General features: G+C 49.4%; 1 protein-coding gene across 2 annotated transcripts in view; it reads right to left on the reverse strand.

Annotated features, from left to right (window-relative positions):
* Window positions 1-21922, reverse strand: part of PARP1 (poly(ADP-ribose) polymerase 1) — a 34671-nt gene extending 12749 nt beyond the window's left edge. The window contains exons 1-12 of one of the 2 annotated variants that reach the window (XM_054819816.1): window positions 21726-21922; window positions 17749-17911; window positions 16740-16858; window positions 15457-15671; window positions 9501-9597; window positions 7707-7823; window positions 6556-6732; window positions 5977-6118; window positions 3546-3686; window positions 2884-3126; window positions 1915-1983; window positions 1040-1172 (exon numbers count right to left, since the gene is read on the reverse strand). In XM_054819816.1, coding sequence (XP_054675791.1) covers window positions 1040-1172; window positions 1915-1983; window positions 2884-3126; window positions 3546-3686; window positions 5977-6118; window positions 6556-6732; window positions 7707-7823; window positions 9501-9597; window positions 15457-15671; window positions 16740-16858; window positions 17749-17911; window positions 21726-21845 — 1736 coding nt within the window. In that variant the 5' untranslated portion in view covers window positions 21846-21922. Of the gene's footprint in view, window positions 1-1039; window positions 1173-1914; window positions 1984-2883; window positions 3127-3545; window positions 3687-5976; window positions 6119-6555; window positions 6733-7706; window positions 7824-9500; window positions 9598-15456; window positions 15672-16739; window positions 16859-17748; window positions 17912-18824; window positions 20719-21725 lie in introns of those variants that run through there. The other variant, XM_054819817.1, reaches the window with a different exon arrangement.
* Between the last annotated feature and the right edge of the window lie 326 nt (window positions 21923-22248).

Here is a 22248-nt window from a genome sequence, read left to right on the forward strand (position 1 = left end):
TTTTAGGGGAACCAGAAGTAACTCAAGTATTTGTTTCTATTACTGGCACCACCCTGGGTGAGCTTCCGTAGTATTTACAGGGATGCAATCAATCAACTTTCCAACATGTCAGGCACGAAACGCAGGCGCTGAGATCTCTCCGTGTACTGAATCACAGATCCAGATACAAACCCCACATACACCACCCACCAACAAAAGCTTATTATGAACACGGTGAAGTGCAATAAATCCAGAGCTGAGCCAGGGTCCTTGCTGACAGCCATTAGCTCCTCTGGATTTCTGTGCGTCCCTTACATGCTTGGCGGGGGGGAGCAGTTTCATTTTAAAGAATCCTCCCTATTTCTTTTTCTATTCAGTAATACAACCACTGGACAGCTCTGCAAGCGTCTGATGAGACTGGAAAGCTAAACACATGATCACACCCTGACCTTTTCAGCGCATTTTGCTAAGCCTCAGGGCACACAATGCAGAACTACATTGTGGTAGAATAGACAGAATCTGATTTTGTTTCCCAAGGTTACAGCTCTGCAATTAGAAGAGTAAGTTGGAGAACATGGGAAAGATTCCCAACATCGCTGACTGTACATGTAGGGTCTTGATCTTAGAACAGAGGAACCTCCACCAAATTCTGCTTCTGTATTTTTGAGGTCAGCCATCAGTCACAGAGCACTGTGGCCTTCCTGTTAGCCAATTAACCCACTCCTAAAGACACCAAACGTACGTGCCTTGCTCAGCCCAGGATGCAGGAATGAACGCTACCAGGTGTGGTTCCCCAAACTTACCTCCCAACTTAGGTTTTGTCAACACCACAATGAAATGTCTCCATGCAGAGTGGAGATCTCTCCATGGGTGGTTTGTTGTTTGGTTGTTTTGTAGTTTTTTGGTGGTTTGGGGGAGTTTTTTAGGGTGGTGGGGGTTGTTTGTTTCCCTGTCTCCTCACAAAGACATTTTACTCATACTTTGCTTTTGTAGATGCCAAAAATCCGATATTTATTGGAAAAAAATAAACAAAAGTATTTCCAGGGAAAACTAAACTCACCTGTTCTCTCTGTCATCCTCTAGCAGCTGCAGCTTATAATAGGAATTTGTTCCTTTCACAATATCTACGAGGCCCAGAGTTGCACTGAAAATCTTTCCACCTTTTTCAAAGACATGAGCAGAATCCTCCAAACCTACAGAGAAGAAACAAGTTAGAACACAGAGAAGGTTACTGGTTTAGGTGTCCTTCCTGCATTTGTGCTCAAGTAGTGTGAGTCTTAACAAAGATACCACAAAAACAGTGACCATGTGCTCATTCAAAACTACTTGAAGCATGTTTTCTTCTCAATGAAGCGTGAGCATGCACCTCTAGATACACTAGAGTGAACATCACTCCTAACTGGAGGAAAAAAATTATAACTTTTGACAAAGGACCATCTAAAACTTAATATTTAACACTGCATGACTGGCTGAAGGAATTCTCAAGAGGGATACAGCTCTGCAGTTGTCACGTTAGCAAACAGACTGAAAAAACCAAAGGCTGGCCTTGGATGCGGTATGAATTCTCAGAACGTCCGTGCACCATAGGTTTGGGGAGCAACATCAGCTGCCCCCTGAAGAGCCTGGGGGTGAGGTGCTCATGCCAGACCTATGGACTCTACTGCCTGGGCCTTTATTCACCCCACTGACAGACTGAAGGTGAACAAGGCACACACCTTAGTTGAAGTGGTCTTTCTGAAAGTTGCACTAGAAAAATCCTGGAATCTCCAGCTTTGGGTGTCAATCAATATCCTTCCTTTGACAGCAAGAAAAAATGGTTTAAAAATTCATGTTCCTTTTACGGAACCCTTATCCTTTCACAGAAAAAGATTTTGCAAGTGATCACGCATCATAAAGAACACGTGTGGTACCGGTGCAGCCATTGTTATCACTCACCAGAATCAGGATCTACTGCCGCTCCACCCTTAACTGTTAGCTTCATTTTCTTTTCAGACTTGCTAGGTCCTGCAGCAAAAGAGAGCTAGGTTTTTTTCCTAAGCAGGCAACACAGTCTGACTTGAATCAACACTTAAATTCTCAATTTGCATAATTACCACCCTAAGACTTCAAATCAAGATTCCCAGTCTATGAGCATGACGACTTCAATGACTTTTTTTTTTTTACCTGGCTTTAGCAGCCAATTCACAGCCCCCACTCTGCCAACTAAATGAAAAATAAGATCTCCCCAGATTCTATCTATCTCCTTCCTTCTGGCCCCAGGGGGTGGGCCATATAATTTTTTTTCACCTGCACAGCAGTTAAAAGTCACATTTGTGGTTGTGTTTAAGTGGGATTTAAAGACCTCACAGGGCATGGGGGTGTTCGGGTCCCCTGGAAATGCTACTGCTGTGAGATAGTTTGGCAATAACATACCGTATGACAGAAACCTAGGCTTGGAGGACATGGAGAAGAACAGGTTCTGAAGACAGGTTTTGTTTACTGTCCAGCATTAACAATGCAAGCTCTCTATGGCATTGGTGAGGAATGCCAGCGGTGTTGGATATTTTTCCTCCTCCATTAAAAAAAAAGTTATGTTCCAAACCAAGTAGAACAAAGACCCATTGCTTTGACCTCAGTATTTTCTCAATTGCTAACACCCTTTGGGGGGTCACAGTAGCGTCTGTCACATCTTGGTGCCCCAGCTCCTCCTTGGAGTTACAACACTGACCCAAACTGGCAGAGAAGCTGATGTGTTATGAGGAACAGAGCGGACTGATATTGGGGAGCCTGGGAACATACAGCACAGAAGATCTCTGAAGCAAGACTAAACTAGGGGAAACAAGAGCCAGCTCAGGAGACAGCTTCATCGTGTTTACTCAAAGCTAGTCTTGCCCTGAGGTCTCAAAAAAACGTTGTGTTCTTCACCTTGTTCTTCTTTGACCTTCCCAGCACTCTTCATACTTGAGGGCTTGCTGCACTTCCCATCCACAGCCATTTCCTCGTGCTCCATTTTCACCTCTGCACCCCAAGGTGAAACCGCATGGAGAGACACAAGCTCCTGAAAGTCCTTGCTGGAAGTTTTCACGTCCTGAAGAAACTCCTCTGAGACCACACGGACTTTGGCCTCCTTCACTTCTTCCATCTTCTTGCTCATTTTCTCCACATCCTCTGCAGAGGCAGGGTGGGAAACAGAGGGAAAAAAAAAGCATCAGTGAGGTTTCAGATGTTAGCCCCTCCCTCTGGCCATGATTCAGGGCTCTGTAACACTGTGGAAACACAATTCCACCATGTTCTTTGGAGATCAAGATCCCCATCAGCTCAAAGTCTGCACACAGACTCGAGCTCCAGCTGCTGCAAACCCAACAGAGCCTCACGGCACAACCTGCAGGGTTAACATGCTAGGTAAGTAAAACTCAAACAGCACACATCTGTCTTTACTTTTCCAAGCGCACTAAGGCCACGTGCACACACAAAACACTCCCCCTAATCCAAACACTGATCCCCAGACAGCTCCGAGGACATGTGTTCTCTGTAATCCACTCAGCTCTGTTACCAGTGCTACCAGTAACCAAGGCATGGCTACCCACTCTGTGTGCTGATGCACAGGGTGGCCTTGTTAGCTGTTGTCGTCATCTTTCCTCCCAGGTCCTCCACAATGCTCTTCACCTCCTCCTTGGTCTTCGACAGCTTTCCAAGAACCAGGATCTTCATGTTGGTCAGTGGTTTGTCTAAGGGTTTAGAAATAACACAGCACGTTAGCAACAGGCACAGAGCCCCCCCGGAGAAATAACAAGTACAAAGGGACAGCATCCCCCACACTTGGTGCAGTCAGCCCAGCTGGCAGGGAGATAAGGGTCCAAGCAGCTCAGACCTGCACTAAGCAAGTGGGAGGAAGCTCCCCTTCACCTAGGAAAGGCAACAAAGCTCAGCACCTGCCAACAAACAGAAGGGACGGAAGCCAGGGAAGATAGATATGTAGGCACATTAATTGCCTGCCTTTTTTTTGTTTAATGAAAAAAAAAATTAAAAAAATCAGTCTGCTACTAGAGACTGTGCTCTGCTTCCCTCTTCTTTTGATGCCTGGACAGATGGGAGAAACTCCCCGTAACATGAAAGCTCCTGCCTCTTCAAAAGAAAATCCATTTTTGAGGGGCTGGAGAAAGGGAATTGTCTCTCAAGCAACAGTGTTCCTACACTACAGTACATTTGAGTCTTGACATTATAGACAGTACAAGGTGGTTGTATCATGCAAACCCCTAAGTCAGGAGCAAACCGGTAACCACCTGTGGCTCCATCAAATCACCATGTTAACAATGCAGGTGGGTCCAGGACACAACAAGTGTTTAAGAGCATATCTGCGCGGCTGAAGATAAATGCTGAAGCTGAGGGCTTCTCCTCTTCTCCCCCCAACTCAGACTAGTTAGGTTGCTAGCAAAGTAACCTGGCTCTAATTCTGGTCAAAGTTTTGAGTTTACTTTCGGGCACACTAGGGCTGGAATCAACTTGCCAATCAGAACCAAGACCTGGGTTACTTTGTCTTCATTGCTAAAATAACACCATCTGGCTAAAATTAGCTGTGCAGAATTACTCCCACCCTTTTCACCAAGTAACAATAATCCTCTGCTCCCAAAACTATGGCCAGGGCTAAAAAGGCTGAATAAGAAAGAAGTCAGCATAGCTCTTAGTGGACAGGCTATATCACCAAAGCATGCAATTCATTCCAACAGCCTACAGAGAATTTCTGGAGTCCAACCCTTTGCCAGTTTGTGGGCTGGAGACAGCATATCTATTTTGCATAATAGGAGTCAGCAATTGGTAAAGCCAAATCCCAATGGAGGATTTAAAAAACAAAAAAACCCTCTTGCCCTTAACACCTAACATGACGTGGAATATCTGGCATTATGGGAGTCCCTGAATATTCCCCAAGAAACCAGGCAAGAAGGCATGGGTCGGGCAAATCCCAAGCACAACTACAGGCTTGGCAGAGAATGGATTGAGAGCAGCCCTGAGGAGAAGGACTTGGCGGTGTTGGCTGATGAGAAGCTCAACATGAGCCAGCAGTGCGCACTTGCAGCTCAGAAAGCCAACCGTGTCCTGGGCTGCATCAAAAGAAGCATGGTCAGCAGGTCCAGGGAGGTGATTCTGCCCTTCTACTCTGCTCTCGTGAGACCCCACCTGGAGTACTGCGTCCAGCTCTGGGGGCCCCAGTACAAGAAAGTCATGGACTTGTTGGAGCGAGTCCAGAGGAGGGCCACAAAAATGATCAGAGGGCTGGAGCACCTCTCCTATGAGGACAGGCTGAGAGAGTTGGGGTTGCTCAGCCTGGAGAAGAGAAGGCTCTGGGGAGATCTCACAGCAGCCTTCCTGTACCTAAAGGGGCCTACAGGAAAGCTGGAGAGGGACTGTTTACAAGGGCAAGTAGTGATAGGACAAGCCTTAAGCTGAAGGAGGGTCGATTTAGGTTAGATATTAGGAAGAAATTCTTCACTATGAGGGTCATGAGGCACTGGAACAGGTTGCCCAGAGAGGTTGTGAGGGTCCATCCCTGGAAGTGTTCAAGGCCAGGTTGGATGGGGCTTTGCGCAACGTGGTCTAGTGGAGGGTGTTCCTGCCCACAGCAGGGGGGTTGGAACTGGATGGTCTTTAAGGTCCCGTCCAACCCAAACAATTCTGTGATTTCACAGCAGGTCTCCCTTGGGACACATTTTGCAACATCGGCCTTTAAGTTTCTGATTCATTGCAAACACATTTCCTCACCATCAACAAACACTCCAAACAGATAGAAAACAACTGGAATCTCGAGCCCACGTCCCCAGGCAACCCACCACATCAGGGTCGAGCTGTGCTAGGAAGATAAGCACATGAGACTCTGCTATGCTGGTTTTTCTACCAGGAGAGCCCTGCCTGCTTGGAGGCAGGAGAACAGCATGCCTGTTCAGGGTGGCACGTTTGCCTGGCTGGGAATGGCATCACGCACCATCCTGAACCCCACCGACTCATGCCCAGCCCGCCGCTTACCCTTAGGCGCAGACGCGGTCTCTGTCAAAGGAGCAGATGCGGAGGGAGGAGGCGCAGAGTTCACAGCCGCAGCATCTGGAGGGAATACCCTGTCCTGCTTCTTACACTTAAATTTCTTCAGGTAGGGAATTTCCCGAAACTCCTGTGGGATGGAAGCATAAGCAGAGTTCAAAACCAACAAATGCTATTCTAAGATTTAAAGACTGGCCAGATGTTGGCATTTACTGCAGGTCTTGGAAAGGATTTCTGAGACATTCATGCTAAGGTAAGGCAAATACCCACTTTACTGACTGGGAAAACAAAGCTAGAAGAGGGTAAACGATGGGTATCAAATCAAATCAGCAACATCTCTCTCAATTTGGTGTTACTGGAAAAAATATGATTTAGTTATACATTAGCTGCCTATCCTTGGAGGGACATAGCTGTGACAGACTTCCCCACTGTCACAGCTGCTCAGCACTGCAGCACGCTCTGCTCTCTGGCATCCAACACAAACTGCTGCTTATCCAATCTCCTTACAAGAGGTAACATCAGTTAAAAAATGTGCTTGAGATCATCAAATTTGCAGTAAACACCCACCTTGGGGATTACCCAGTCTTTCCTGTTGGGAGTCTGCGTTTTAGCAACGCACTTAGTCCAGGCAGTAATATCCCCTGAACAGTAATATGCGTCACTCTTGAACACAAACTGCCCCTTACACTCCTCGCAGGGAAGCAGAGCTCCAAATGCCATCCCATCTGCTACTCGGTCCAAAATCTAAAGCAACAAAGAATACAAAACAGGTCATGGCAGAAAGAGGCTGGAAGTCCATGCACTTACATTACACTGGGACGCACGAGAAAATAGCTGTCTGGCTGCTGGCACGCAGACGTAGACGTTTCCAGAGCTTGCCATGCATACACTGCACATAAACCTAGACTCTTACCAGCACCGATTGATTTACGATGCCTTAAAGACATGACATGATGTTTCCCTGGTCACATCGTACCTGCTCACACCCACAGTTCACAGTCTCTCCTATTCGGATTCGGCATTCAGGAGAGCATACCTACCGCACAGCACCTGACTGGCAGCAGTGCCGGCACAGCCAAGGAGGAGACGAGCTACTGCATCTGAGCAGGTGAGTAGGTAGGTGGGAAGGCAGGCTCAGAGAAATCCCAGTTTTCCTGCCTAGACAGTACTTCTTGGCCATTTGGAGTCTAGACACTTCCCGCATCCCAGCCCACACTCCTTACAAAGAGTCTTAATAAATACAAATACTTAAAGCAATGTGCAGCTCCGAAAGAGAGAAGACTTTCAGAAGTTACACAGACTGAAAAGTGACTGGTTTTAGAAAAGATACTAGGAAAGAATCTGTGCAGTTTTTGCTTCTTCTTGCGCAAGGTGACAGTTGAGGGAGGCAACGTGAAGCGCTGTAACTAACCCGTTCTTGAAGAGCTGGCAACAGAACAAACAGGGACCAGTCTGAACATAGAATAAAGGCACATCACTGAGACTAAGGCGCTGAACTCAGCGTCGCACATCACCACACAGCCCTTTGCAACCAAGCCTAACAGCAATATCATCAGAGTCCTGGGACAAAAGGCCTGGGCTTTGCACGGAATTTCTTTCTGAAGCATTATGTTAGGAACATGCTTCAGACTTGTGGACCTTGCAGCAATATTGGTTCAGGTTGGCTTCACCGATTCAAAGACCCAGCGCACATGCAAAGCAACTACAGACCAACTCACGGCATTCTCCCCTGAAGGAACTTCCTGCTTGTTGGCAATCAGCAGCTCTTTCAGGTCGTTAGTGGAGCAGACCTTCCTCAGCTCATCCTTGATGCCCCAGATCAGCTCTGTCTGCTCCTGTTGACAAAACCCAGCAGCTTAGCTACTTGCAATCAATTGCTTTCCAAGAACACCCCTGAAACTGCACTATGTGGACAAGGTTTTATTTAGCAAGCCCACGGCATCTTAAATGCAGACTGTGAGATGAAGAGCACCAAGAACCAGTAGTTTACCAAAACGGAGAGTCACACATTTTAACCAAAAACCTAGAACAGGTCTTTAAAACCACGTACTTCAGATTCCAGTATGCATACACGAGCACATTGCAGCTTCAGCAAATACTCTCTCTTCTCAAGATTACACGTGGAAGGACATCCCTATGGGATTCTGTATAAACCAAGGCTTCTCCATCATGTATATGTGAAGAAAGGCCACAGAGTAACCTTTACAGCACTATCCCACACAAGAAGGTACGAGAGATACTAACAAGACGGATAACTTTTAGGTAGAGTGGAACCCATGTTTCTATCACACTTCTGCCCTTAGCAAGCTCTCAACAGCCTTTGCAAGTATCACCTAACTAGTTGACACTGACAACGGTGGGGACGTGGCTGCGTTTGAGCCTTGCATTAAAACAAAAATCATAAATGCTGATTGGCACTGTTCTTCTTTTAAGCCACCTAAGCATAAGAGAAATTTCTACCAGATCAGTCACCCGCAGCAGTGCAGAGGAGCCTGTGCATTCTTTTTGGGCCTTTCTACAAAAGGTGAAAGGGTTGGACAGCAAAGAAGCTTCTTAAAGTATCTCAGATTGTTTCTGAACATTATTCACTGGTTACAGATAAATATGCAGTCTACACTGGAAGAACTGGTTGACTGTGTTAAATGGTTTAATTTTCAGTGTTAATGATCATGCTTGATGAAATACTGTTAAAAAAAGATTAACGAACCCAAAGTTAACCCTGATCCACAAATTGCCTTGATCTGTCCTAAACATCTGCATTGCAGCAGCAAAACCTTGATAACGTCTCAGCTAAGTTTTGTCAATAATTAAGGCATTGCCACAGAACAAAAAAGAAAACTTTTGTTCAAAGGCAGACACACCATTTTTCAACAGCTCCATTAAGACTTCAATTGCAGCAAAAGCAGGGTTTTTTTTTTTTGGAAAGTACCTATGCCGAACTTTCAATAAATACAAAATTCCTGATGCTCTGCTGGGAATTCTTCCCACAATATTCTAGAAAGCGAAAGGTAGAGCTGTGATCTATCACACTTTGTACCCAAGAACCGAACACAGCTCCCCAGAGGGTGAAAGAGATATGATTTCTCATTAATCTAGTTCCGCACTTTATCTCTGTTTAATTTTTACAATGAGCTATTTATTGGTTTCAAAGCTCTTCTGCAACAGTGCTTGGACTCAAGAGCTTCAGCTGCCACAACCAGACGATACAAGAAGGACCACAGAACCAGCCTCCCTGAGAGATGTGGCATTTATTCTCATCTATTTAAATCCAATAAGCACAAGTCCTAGAGAATTTCTTTCCCATCTTTCAGGGGAAAGCAGCAGGGCAGATTGCCTTCAGCGAAGCCTTAGTGACGGGGCACCTCCTGCGCCAGGATGTGAGGACCAGCTGTGTCGCAACTGCTTTGGCTGGGCAGGAGGCGCAGCCCCTCTCCAGGTGCTCTTCAGGTAGAGCCTGGCACTGCACTCTTCTAACAAAGCAGTTTTTAGGGTGTGATCAGCTAAAAACTCACCTTCAGCTGTTTTTCCTGCTTTGATTCTTTCTCTTTTTCTTTTTTCTGTTTCTTTTTCGCAGTCACATTTCCATCTACCTCTTCTCCTTTTCTCTTTCTAATAGAGAAAACCAAAACAAAACACGCACACGTGAAAAGAAGTTACTTAAACGCCTGTCCAGCAGTTACCAGAGCTCAGTTTACTGACTGCCGATATCTGCAGCGGCTTGAATATCCTCAGCTTTGGCAGGCAAACCCATTTTTCAAATTCCTCAGCGCTAGAGTGCAAGACGCGCGTTTGGCTCTGCAACGCGAGCCGCCTCAATCAGGTCAGGTACACCGAGAGCTCTTCCACAGCGTAACTGTATGGTCTGGCAGAACAGCACGTGGAATACTGCAGCATTTTCAGGCTTACTCACCTACACCTGTATTAATTACACCAAAGGCATACCTAAGGATCACTGAATATAAGCACACCTCTCCAAATCTGAGGAGGCGTAGCAATACAGGTTAAAAGACTGTAGTGTTTTTCAGCTCAATCAACAGCTTGATTTTTCAGCTTAGTCCACATTGAAATAAAAGGACAGCAAACACGGTAACTTTAATATGCTAACACACTGGGAAACTAAGTAATTTCCCAGCTAGTTTCTTTCTCTTCACATCGGAATTAAGTCAGTTCTCTGAAAAGAAGTTTTCTACTTGCAAAGTGCTCCCAGGCCGACAGTGGTTTCGTGATGTGCTTCCGTGCAGCTGTGTGTGAGAAATTTATTGTTATTAGCTGGGGCCTTAGAGCTGCACGGGGAGAAGTTACAGAAAACGCTGCTCAAGGAAAACTGGAAAGAAGAGGAAGCCAAATGAAAACCAGGGGATTTTGGCAGACTTCAGAATGACAAGAGACCTCAGAGGAAGATCACTTACATTCCCAGAGTCATGTCATCCCCTTGCTCTGTCTGGCTTCAGAATACATCAATAAATCAAATCAGCGTGTGCTCTCCTCGTGAGGAAATAAAGGGAAATTTTGCCCCTTTTGAGGCAGGATGGGCCTGCAACTTGAGGCAGAGCATGAGCACAGCTTAGATCTCGCACTTCATTTCGACAGAGCTGCTATTTTTTTGAAACATCAGCCAGGTTTCTTTTTAGAAAGCATCTGTCTTAACTTTATAAGCTGTGGCTGATGGCTACCCCATAAAGTTGACGTTCTCGATTGCTCTCCTACTTAGAATTTTAAACACCTCACTTTCCAGTACTTTGCTACCATTAAGACTAACCCTGTATGACAGCTCATTAGCTATAAAGCTGCAGGAAGATGTCAGAAGGTACTCTTCTCCCAAAGACTCACGCATGAGAGACATGTAAGTTCTAGTAACTGTCCTGGTCCTAAAAATCAGGCCAAGTTCTCATTTTATTTACAGTGACCACCATTAGCACCTTTGAACAAACCATGATTCAGCCTGGAGCAAAGAAAGCTGAAGATAGGCTTCTCCTACAAAGACAGGCTGAGAGAGTGGGGGTTGTTCAGCCTGGAGAAGGCTCTGGAAAACCTTACAGCAGCCTTCCTGTACCTAAAGGGGCCTACAGGAAAGCTGGAGAGGGACTGTTTACAAGGGCATGTAGTGACAGGACAAGGGGTAATGGCCTTAAGCTGAAGGAGCGTCGATTTAGATTAGATATTAGGAAGAAATTCTTTACTGTTAGGAGTGGTGAGGCACTGGAACAGGTTGCCCAGAGAGGTTGTGGATGCCCCCTCCCTGGAAGTGTTCAAGGCCAGGTTGGATGGGGCTTTGGGCAACGTGGTCTAGTGGAGGGTGTCCCTGCCCGCAGCAGGGGGGTTGGAAGTGGATGGTCTTTAAGGTCCCTTCCAACCCAAACCATTCTATGATTCTATGACTCAGAGCACTTTGCAAGCCTTTAAGGGGCTGGTTTTGCAGCAGAGCTCATCTTTCAGCTGTCCCCCTGCGAGGTCCCATCAGTGAGTCGAGCTGGGGCTGTGCTGTAAGGTGCACTGCCCCAGGGGGGACAACAGCCCCACTGTGCTACCAGCAATTACATGCATTTCTTGAGAAAAACTCCATAGTTTTTTGAAATCAGGCAAGCAGGAACCCGCACGGCAGGACTGGGTACAGCACACACACAAAGCCGTTTCTTCAGAAGTCCCCAGGCCAAGCAAGTCCCCTCCCCAGCTGCAGCCCCTGTAAGGGGCGAGGCCAGAGCATCCACTGAGCCCTGCCACAAGGATAATGACCCCTCTACATTTTAACACAGTCACGGGTACACAACATAATCTGGGAAAAACATACCAGCTTGAGTGCAAAGCGCTCTGCTGTACCTTCCCAAGCCAGAGGGCTGAATAACCTAAGTATTTAGGATGGGTGCCCAAACGTCGTGCATCTGCAGTGCCTCTCCCTCGGCAGGCTGACAGTCAGGCTGCCTCCAGCAAGCCAGCGCTCACTCCTATGCCGTAACTTGTCTCCCAGTCTCCAAAAGGAGGAAAGCCAGCACACCAACCACTGGAAGGCGATCACCCTGCCGAGAGGCCCCACGACCCAGGGAAAGCATCCAAATTCCAGCAGGGACTCGTGCTTTTGGCAGCTTCTCCTCAGAGTCAAGGGGACAGCGGGTTGCTCTCCCGGACACAGTGATTACTGTACCTGTTCCAGCCACTGGAACAAACTGCAGAGCAGGAGGGATCATCCCGACTGCAGAGAGGCATAAAGCTGTCAGTCACCACCTTCTCTTTTGTTCCTGGCTACGCCCAAAGCTTAAAGCAAACACCGATCATCATTTTTATACAGCCTGGAGAAGGGAATGGCAAAGACAAATTCATCTTGCATCTTCCCAAACCAGCAAATTTTAGAACAATCGACAAAATACACACTCACTGACACATACAGTAATTTCATCTTCCGTCCTTGGGACCAAACACTATGTGTTGCTAAGAGCAGCTGGATGCTACTCTGTACACCCTTTCTCCTCCTGGGGAAGTGACCGTCTTCCCACATTCAACAGGTATGGCCCAAAAACTTGCTTAGGAGGACTGGTACTTACCAGCCAATGCAAAACACTTCTCACCTTCATGGAGGATACACAACCACAAGATTTATTCCAGCTTTCGCGAAGATGAAGAGGGAGGTGAACTGTCCCACTCTAGCCTGGCTCTTCCTTACCATCTACTCTCTATTTTTCCATGTTCCCCTCCCTACAATGAAAATGAAGGGTGGAAAAGGACAGTCAAGACAACCTTGGATAAAGCAAGCAGCGGATGCAGGAACAGGAACTCCCCTTTCCTCCTCCTCCCTCTAAAGCACACCAGATTGTTGTTGACCCGAGTACTTATCCTCTGCCTCAGGCAACCTCTGCAGTTAATCCGGTGCTGCATGACATCTCCAGAACAACACTCTGCTCCTGTCCTGGGCAGCAATTCTGCCCAAACAAGTGAGGCAACAAATTCAGGCAAGTATTACAGCTCAGAGCAGGAAGGCGAAAAGCATGCTATCAAAGAAGCCTGGTCAAAGGGAGCTTGCAAGCTGCTACCGCATTTCCTACATCGGTATGTGAGCGCTCTTTCCACAGAGAAGCTGCTGGCAAGGACACAAGGTCCTCCTTCCACAGGCCTGCAAAGTGATGGCACTCGGGCACAACAGCCCGTAGCCCGGGGGGGGGTGTCAGCACGTCTCAGCCAGATCTGACAGAGGAAAGGAGCCAGGATCCTTGCAGGAAACCTTTTCCAACCTATTCTTGGTAGCCCTGCTCGGCACCTCACTTCTCTCGTCCGCAACAGGCACGTCACACTGCTGCTGCCCTTACAGAGAGGGCTGACAGGGCAGTCCCAAAGGCTGAGCCTCTCCTCAGAGCACGGGCTAGACATACGGAAGCAGCACCTGCATCTGCGTGTGTCACATCTGAACTGCGGAGACATCCGAGTAATTTGGATGCGGCACAATTAAAAATATCTTTAGAGATCGTTTTGAGAACCTCACCTACAGCAGATGCTGTAACATTTCTGCGAAATGCTGTAATCTCTGTCGTTAATTTCTGTTATCTGATTGAATGCACAAGATGAATTATCAGAGGTAACTGCATCTCATTCAAGCTTCTGGGGTGTTTTTCTTTTGGCTTCTCCAGAACTTCTGTGCCTTCTTGGCAGAAAATCACCAGGTAGGAAGCACACCACACCTCTCCACTCCTCCTGTTTATTTACGCTCTCACTCATTCAGTTTGTTTGACAGACATCTATTTTTCCAACTGACCCTTTATACCCTTGGCTCAAGCACACAGCCCAAACAGCAGAGCAAAGGTAGCGGAGCGTAAGAGCCAGCCAGCACCTTCACGGTTGAGGGGCTTGTTCATGCAGCGCTTAGAAAGCAGGAAAGATGAGACGTCCTGCTGCTTTTCTGGCGTGAGGTCCCGGTTCACATTACCCTACATCACCAGTCTAAGCTTTTTTCCACTGCAATTCTAGGCTTTTATTTACACAGTGACTTGGCAAACTGCTCTGTGGCCTATCTTTACAAAGCCTTCGTATTCTGCATAGCGTCCCAGAAGTGGCCCAGAAAAGCAGAGTCAGGACAGACAAGAGAAACACTTACACAGTCAAATCTCTAGAGCTTTGCTGAAGACATGGAAGAAAACTACAAATAACCCTATTAAACTCACACGCTGTTCTAGGACAAAGCAGAACATGCACCTCGGCACAAAAAGCAAAGGACTACTTGAAAAGCTGCAAGCGCATTAAACCACTGTGCTTCTACCTACACCCTGCAGCACACACAGAGGTAAAATGCCTGCCTGAAAAGACGCCAACAGCTCGGCTCAGCCGAGTGAGGTGAACAGCGCAGAACCCGATGGGGCTCCGGCAGGAGCACCCATTCCTGTGGCACTGCAGGCACTCCCCACAGCACCCACACCACTGCTGAAGGCTTCTGGAGCAACTGCTGACCAAGCAACAATAAAGCGTGGAAGCTGAATGGCCTCTTAACACCTAGATCAGTTTATGCACGCTCCGCGCTGTTACCTATGACCGAGGAAGACATTCACACACATGCACGGCTCTGAACAGTACATCATGCCCACCAGCCACACATCTGGAGGACCAATATTGACAAAGACTGCACAGATTTGACATGGCTACAGTTTCTCAGAACCCAACATCAGTCTCACTGGACAGTTTCATGGCGAATCCTTGCAAAAGCAAAGCTGAACTCAGCCTATAAGGTACATGGAGAAGTCCGACGTTTTACAACGACAAGATCTTTCCTATTTGTAGGACCCAGAAACACCTTATGTTCCCTCCTCCATGGGGACAATGCAACAGTGGCTTGTGTTATGAAGCATGACACTAGGTGAAGTCACTTCAAAACCAAATAACAAAAGCCTTCATTAATAGAGAAAGACTGAACAAAGCTAGCAAGTCACCTGAAAGTGCTTCTCTGGCAGTACAAGTTCCATCAAGAGCCTCCACTAAAAATTTCAATGCAAGGCAATGAAATTTCAGACGTACCATAAAAGATTTAGCAAACAAAAGCATCCAAGTGGAAGTACTACGTGGCCAACAGACACAGTTATCAGACTCAGTGCCTGTCACAGATCAGCAGCTCATAGATAAGAGACGTCAAATCAATTCTCTAACAAGTGATTAGAGCAGAGAAACCCTCACTGATAACAGCATCACACAAGGAGGTGCAGAGCCCAGTATCCATTTGTATTAAGCACGCATTATTTTATGGTTGAGTGCCCTGCGTCAGTCCTCCAGGTCACAGCTGCTGGTCTCTGCATTTTCTCAAGGCAGTCGCAGGGGCAAGCGGACTGCACGCTCCCAGGGTCAGGGAATTTGTCTGTTGTTGGTCACAGAAAGGACCAAATCCTCCTACGACTGATATTCTTTTAAGAAAGACGTCGTCACAAAACGTTTATCATGGATGTATTTGAAGGCAAGCAACAACTCCTCCAGACAACGCAATTTGTTGCATTTCCTACATACCCTTCACTCTTGGTAGCCGGGAGCTGCTTCTTCAGAGTTTCTTTATCTTCAGCTTTCAAGATGCTGAAGCCCAGGAGCTGGGCAGCCCCATACTGCGGGAGAAAGCCCAGCTCTGCTCGGCGGCTCACAAAGCAGTCCGGGTGGTACCAGTTATCTATCATTCCCAGCTGCGGCTTTTCAGGATGCACCATCTTCTTGGAAATCCGGATCTGACCCTGAGGCAGATTAAAGCAACACAGGAGCAATTGTTAGGCTGTTCTGGAAAGCTTATTACCAAGATGATGCTTCCTAAACACCTGTAAAAGAGCAACAGTTGCTCTGTCAAAGCCTGCAACTTTTGTTCAAGCCCTTTCACTACAGTTCCTCTGCTGTCTTCAATATTCTTTCCAGGTTGGAAAAACTCACCTTTTTAGGTAGTTTTCTGTTCAAAAAAACCACTCAAAATGGGTAATCCTGTAGTCTTTACCCCAACTCCCAGTAAGCCTGAACAAGCAAAACTCACGTGACCAAACCCCATGCAAGCAACTCTAAAAAGTAACGTTATGACCTTACCACTCAAGCATCAATGCTAATATGATCTCACCTTGTCTTACTGCAAATTACTTTTCAGATGCCCAACATGTAGTTGTTTTAGGGGCTTTCAGACTGCAATACTTCATGCTCCAACAAAGAAACGTCTACACAACAGTCACCAATGTTTCTGCAGATAGACGCATACCAGCACTTGTGTTTGGCCCTTGCCAACTTTACCCAACTGGCAGGTCTATCCACACCTATATCAGAAGCTCACAGCATCTTTTTGCCAACTGTCTTTAAAAGCAGAGCAGCAAGACGTGTTCAACTACAGGGCTGCATCAGTAATTAGCTGCATCGCTGTCTACGTCTGCTTTCATAGAGTTAATATGGATACAGAGCACACAAACAGAGCTGGTCTTGCTGAGGCGGAGGAAGAGGCCAACACCTTTGCAGTGCTGCAACAAGCAGGAAAAGCTGCAGTTAGCGGTGGCTCTCTTGCCACAGAAATGCTGGCGAGCGGCGTTCCAGCCTGCTCTAAGACCCAAGTGAAATGAAGCATCAGCAGGTTTGGAGCCCAGGCTACAACGCCCGAGGGATGCCTTTACTGTCAGCTTTCCAGGACACAGCTGCTCCTCAGACACAGAAACGCAGCTCTGCAAGTGCCTTCCATATGCAGGACAGACAGGAAGCAATTATAAAAGTCACTGTTTGAATTGGAACTGGTGAGAGAAAAGACAAGAGATGGAGAACTAAGAAAAACTTTTTACCTTTTCTATTTTCTGCTCACAGCCTTTGCAAGTACTTCTGTTAGACTTGGCATATTCTGCAGCAAAGTCATTTAGGCTCTTCTCAGCCTTGCCACCTCCTTCCTGTTCCCCTCCTTTTCCTGGAGAACAAAGCAAATGCAAAGTTCGGTTTTAAAAGGCATTCCCTTGATTTTCTATTCTCTGTCCCAGATTGTTAGCAGTCTGGATTAATAAACCCCCGCGTTCCAGCAACCCATCTGTCAAGAATCCTAATACAGAGCAAGTTAAGCAGTCCACGCTCGAAAGCGCTTTTAAAATAGGAAGAATTCTTTAAGCAACCAAGTAGCAATTGTACAGGTTTGCTTATTTAATGATTTTAAAAGACTTTCAAAGGTGCACAGAACTGACCCTTTTTACTTGTTGCCTGAAAGTAGCATAAAATGAGATCTTACTGAAGAACTGACTGGAAAAGGAGTCACAAACAGCTCTGCTTCAAAGCAGAACTCCTCTTCCCAAGCGCCAGTTTCCTTTTATTTTTTGTATTACTATGTTTCAACAGGCAAACATCAATCTAAAACTGCCCAGCATCCTTGGTTTACGCAGAGACGCGGTGCCTTTAGTCTGGTCTGTACTTAGACCCTTCTCACTTGCTCCCCTGACTCACTAGTTCACGGTTCAAAAATTTCGAAGACCCACCATAACCATACGCTGCAGTGAAGGTACCGTTAAAACAACATACTGCAGCAGCATTTGTTAATATTAAGGAGCTGAAAACAAAACACACCAGTCACGATAACAAGGAATATTTGGCAATACATCTGCCAACTGACTTGGCTTCTTCCCTCATTGATTTAACGTGCTGGATCATACTGCCAACGTCCTTCCCAGGAGCGTGGGGACACCACAGCAATTCTTCTGACATCACGTGCTGAAGGGACATGGCAATCATTTGAACCACAAAAATAACAGCTTGAGAAAGAGAGAGCACAGTTCCAGCTGAACCTCCAAACACCAGGAGACCTCTGCTTACCTCCTCCGGGGCCTCCAGTTTCAATGGCTTTCTTGATTTTCTCCTGATCTTCCCACCGGAGCTCAGGGAAGCCATCGATGTCCAGGTGGGACACGATTCGAGCCCGCTTCCAGAAGCAGCTGTAGTGGTGCCAGTGAGGGACTTTGCCATCAAACATGGGTGACTAGGAAGAAAGCACATTAGGCCAAGATGAAGCAACAGAATCAAGGCAAAAAAAGGAGATAAAAAGGAAAATCTGAGTAAACACAAGTGATTTTTTTTTTTTTGAGAGATGGACACTATTTACAACAAAATCTAAGAAGAAAATCTAATATGACGAAGCTGCCGGAGAGATGTCCTGAAGGGGACAGGCATGGAAGGAGCATTTACCTAGCTTAACCAGTTCTTCACCCTGCTGCTTAGCCCATTACTCAAAACGAAAAGGTCATAGCTTCAATGCGGCTATCCCAACCCGGAGCAGACAAGGAAAGGTTTTGTCTCAGAGAATCAGACCATCCGCAGGCACGAGCAAAGCAAAAGAGGCTGTAGAAAAAGTAACACGAGTAACAGCACTTGACTCATCTGCTACAACCTCCTTCGAGACTCCTGCAGCACAAGAGGCCACCGGCCTTGCTCCGCAGGACCTCTGAGTGCAACGTCTCAAGCAACCGTCCGCGCCCTGGAGAGCCCATCGCCAGGCACAAGACACAGGAACAGCTCCAAGATCCCGTGGCCTTAAGAAATTCCTGAGTGGGCCGCAGGAGGCAGAGGCAAAATTTAAGGGAAACACCAGAGTCCAACGAAGTCCTGCATCGGGACAGAAGCATCACCCAAGTCCTCCCCAAAGCGCAGCTCCAGAGTGTCCTGCCTCGCACTAGCCTCCCCGTGGAAGCACTCCGCTTGCTTATGACTCAGGCACATTAAGTACCAACCTGGCATCGTTCCGGTTACCCATCAGACAAAATAACCGTATAGTGGTTTGGCTCCAAGTAATGCACACAAACAACTGCTGTACTAATAATACTCAGCATTGTATAATTATTATTACTGATGATACAGAATTAACAATCTAGGAAAGCATTCTACGTATCACTCACCAATGGGGAGGGAGATCTCCGAGCTGAAAACAACAGCAGAGCGCTTCGTGCATGAGCAGGAAGGAAGAGGAAAGGGCTCTGAAGACCACAGTGTTGGACTAGGAGAGCTGGGAGCCCCAAATAGAACTAACCATCAACGAAAACTGTAAGAGGACATTTATATTTCCAGCTGGACTCTTCCCACAAGCCAGGATTCAGATTTCCTGGTTCCCCTCACAGCACCGCAGCCACACAGCAGTCACCTTGGGGTCGTGTCTGCAAGTCACGCGCACCTCTGGCACCGAAAGGTGGTCACCTCTGGGCTCGTGTTTGGAGTTTTCCTGGAGGACTCCTCATGGTTCTGTCCCTAAGACAAAGGCTTGGGGGCACAAGGCACTGGGGCACATGGAAGAGTGCAGAGCTGGCTCAAGCTTTAGGACAACCATGCAAGCAATGAGTAGATCTCCTCCATCACATGGAGTTGAGCACAACTTCTCTCTGTGTGGGAAATGAAACCTCCAGGCGAGACAGACCTTGTTTAGACAACTTCTCCCAGCTCACCTATCTCTAGACCATAGTTTCCTAAACAAACTATGGAAAAAGGAGAGACCGATTCGCTTTCCCGTTGCACAGCCAGATAACAGAAACTGCTCAGTTCCAGTTGGAAGCAAAAGGCGAGCCCGTGCTGGTCGTGCAGGGCCTGGGTGCCTGCCCTGTGCCACAAACTGAGCATCGCCCTCTCATTCAGAGCTCTTCACTCGAAAAAACAAAACAAAAAGGTGGTTATAGTGGAAATTGCACCCAGCTAACGACTTGGTCTGGGCCTCCCTTGAGTTTCTTCTGCACAATTTGCAAAAGACCTCAGTGCACAGAAGGCTGCTGCAGAGGCAGCTCTGCAGGGGATTTCCCCGAGAGGAAACAAGGGGCCCAGGTGCTTGGGTAAAATTCCGGCCCTTGCAGGGGGACGCTCGGCAGCGGGGTGTGCAAAGCACTCTGCTGGCTCAAAAACTGGCGGTGGGGAGAGGGAGCCCTTTGCAGAAGAGATCAAGCAAATTCAAGAGATTGTAGGGGAAAAAACCAACAACAAAAATTACAAGTGGTTAGTGTAAGACCAGCAGTTTTGGAGAGATGGTTGGCTAAAAGGCAGTGGCTCCGCGAGGGATGCCACGGTCCCAGCTGTGCCCCTCCACCTGCCTGCCCCCAGGAGATCTCTCAAAGAGAGACCCAACACACTCCCTGAACTCAGCCCTGCTGCGGTCCCACGGACCCCCGCCCTGAGGAAAACCAACCCGCCTGGCATCAGCTTAAACCGCCGGGGAAGAGAGGCACGGAGAGCCGACGGGAGGGAACGGCGGAAGGGGCAGCCGGAGCAGGGGGCAGGCGGAGCGGGGCAGGCACCTCCCGCAAGCGACGGAGGGCAGCAGGAGAAACAAAAGGCAGCAGGAACACGTGGAGCAAACGCCGCGGCTCGGCACCGCACGGTTCGACATCTTTCCCAAGGCACGGAGCCTCCGGGGAACAGAAGCAGAAGCGGGTATTTCCCCGCCGGGAAACCAGCTCCTGCCTCCAACCCGGCAGCCAGGTATCCCCGGAGGGGGAGCCGAGCCCCCGGGCCCTTCCTCGCCCGTCTCCAAGCGCAGCCTCTCCCAGGGGCACAAGCGACTTTCGGCCGCGGAGCGTGGTACGTTCTCCAGAAACGGGGAACCACGGCACCCATCTGCGGGGCTTTGCTCCAGCGTTCGCCCCACACGTCCTTGCTCGCGTTCCATAAACGCACATCCAGGCGTTCGCTCATCCTTCACCAGGCACGCACCAGGTTCAGCCCGCCGTCCCTCCGCACCGCCCGAAGGCTGGAGCAGCCAGAGACAGGCCGAGGCCCGCAGCCCGGCAAGGCAGCTCTTCGTCCTTCCCAGCAAACCCCCACCTCCCGGGACGGCGGCGTTCGCCTCCCCTGCGGACAGGCCGGTTCCCTCCCCGTCCTCCCACAACGGGGTGCGATTTCAGGCCGGCCAGAAGGGCGGTGCAGGTCTGCGCACAGTCCCCAGCCCCCCCAACGCCGGACGGGGCCCTTCCCTTCGTTTTGAAAGGAAGCCAAGCAAGTCTCTTCCCCAAAAGGCAAATAATTTGAGGGCAGCTGACAGCAAAACACGCCTTCGTATTCAGCCTGCTAACTGCAGTTCAGCCCTCTGCTTCGTGTCTGTAATGTGCCAGCCAGCTCTGTAAAAACACCTCTCTGCTGCTGGCAGCACCAGCCCGAGCGCTAACCCCGCGGCTCCGCCTGCTCCAAGGAGAAACGGAGGGGAACGCACCGCGCTGTTTACCAGCTCCGACACCTTTCGGCTCTCAGCTGCTCGGTTTCGTATGCAAAGCACGCACCAAGCGGAGATTTCCCCGACCCGACGCAAAACACCCCAAGTGACAGACGCTTCCCCGGGCACGGAAAAGTCGAGCCACCGCGCTCGCCTCCCTCCCACGCCCCCTCCCGCTCCCCGGCTCCGTGCTCGCCAGATGACAACAAAGAGCCTCTGTGAGCGCCCCCGAGCCGACCCCTCCGCCTCCGCCACCCTCCGCTAAGGCACTTAACGGTGAACTTTGCACCGCTTCACCTCCGCGCGGCTTCGCAGCCCCCGTTACCGACAGCGCCCGCCCGCACGGCGACCGACCCCGCGGGGAGCAGCTCCCACCCGACCGCTGCTGTGGGGGCTGCGGGGAGGGCTGCGGGGGCCGGGGGGGCTGCTAAAAATAGGCTGCGCTCGCCCCCGCGGCGGAGAGAGGCTCGGTAGAGCGGCTCCGTGCAGCCGCGGCGGGCTCAGGGAAGGGAACCCCGGCCCGACCCGGCCCCGCCGCCAGCCGAGACGCCGCCGGTGCGGAGCCGAGCGGTCAGCACGCCCCCCTGCCGGGCCGGGCCCCGCCACGCGGTACCTGCACCATGAGGGCCAGGCGCAGCGAGTCCTTAGCGATGCTCTCGCCGCACTTCTTGCAGGAAGCGCGGCCGCTCTTGGCGTACTCCGCCCGGTACAGCTTCTCCGCCGGCTCCGCCATCGCTGCCGCTACCGCCGCCGCTGCGGAGCCGCCCCGCGCCGCGCCGCGCACCCACCGCCTCGCGCTCCCCCCCCGCCCGCGGAACACGTAGCCGAACGCCGAACGCTCATCCCCGCCTCAACAGCCGGCCGGATCTGCCGCTCGGGCATCGATTCGGCGCGTCTGGCGGCGCCTGGAACGTTCCGGTTTGCTACAGTGTATCAATGGGGGGTGGGGGAGCGGCGGCGGGTCACGTGGCGGCGGGGGCGGCCCGGCCCGGGGGTCGTTCAGTCCCGGGGGCTTCGCGGGCGCGGCCGGGGAGACGCCTGGGCTCGGCCCGGCAGCCCCACCGAGCCCTTTCGCTTCGCGTTCCCGCAGCCGGGAGCGGCCTGGGTCGCCCGAGCGGGGAAGGGGGCGGCCGGTT

This window comes from Grus americana, chromosome 3 (genome assembly GCF_028858705.1).
Source record: "Grus americana isolate bGruAme1 chromosome 3, bGruAme1.mat, whole genome shotgun sequence".
NCBI lineage: Eukaryota > Metazoa > Chordata > Aves > Gruiformes > Gruidae > Grus > Grus americana.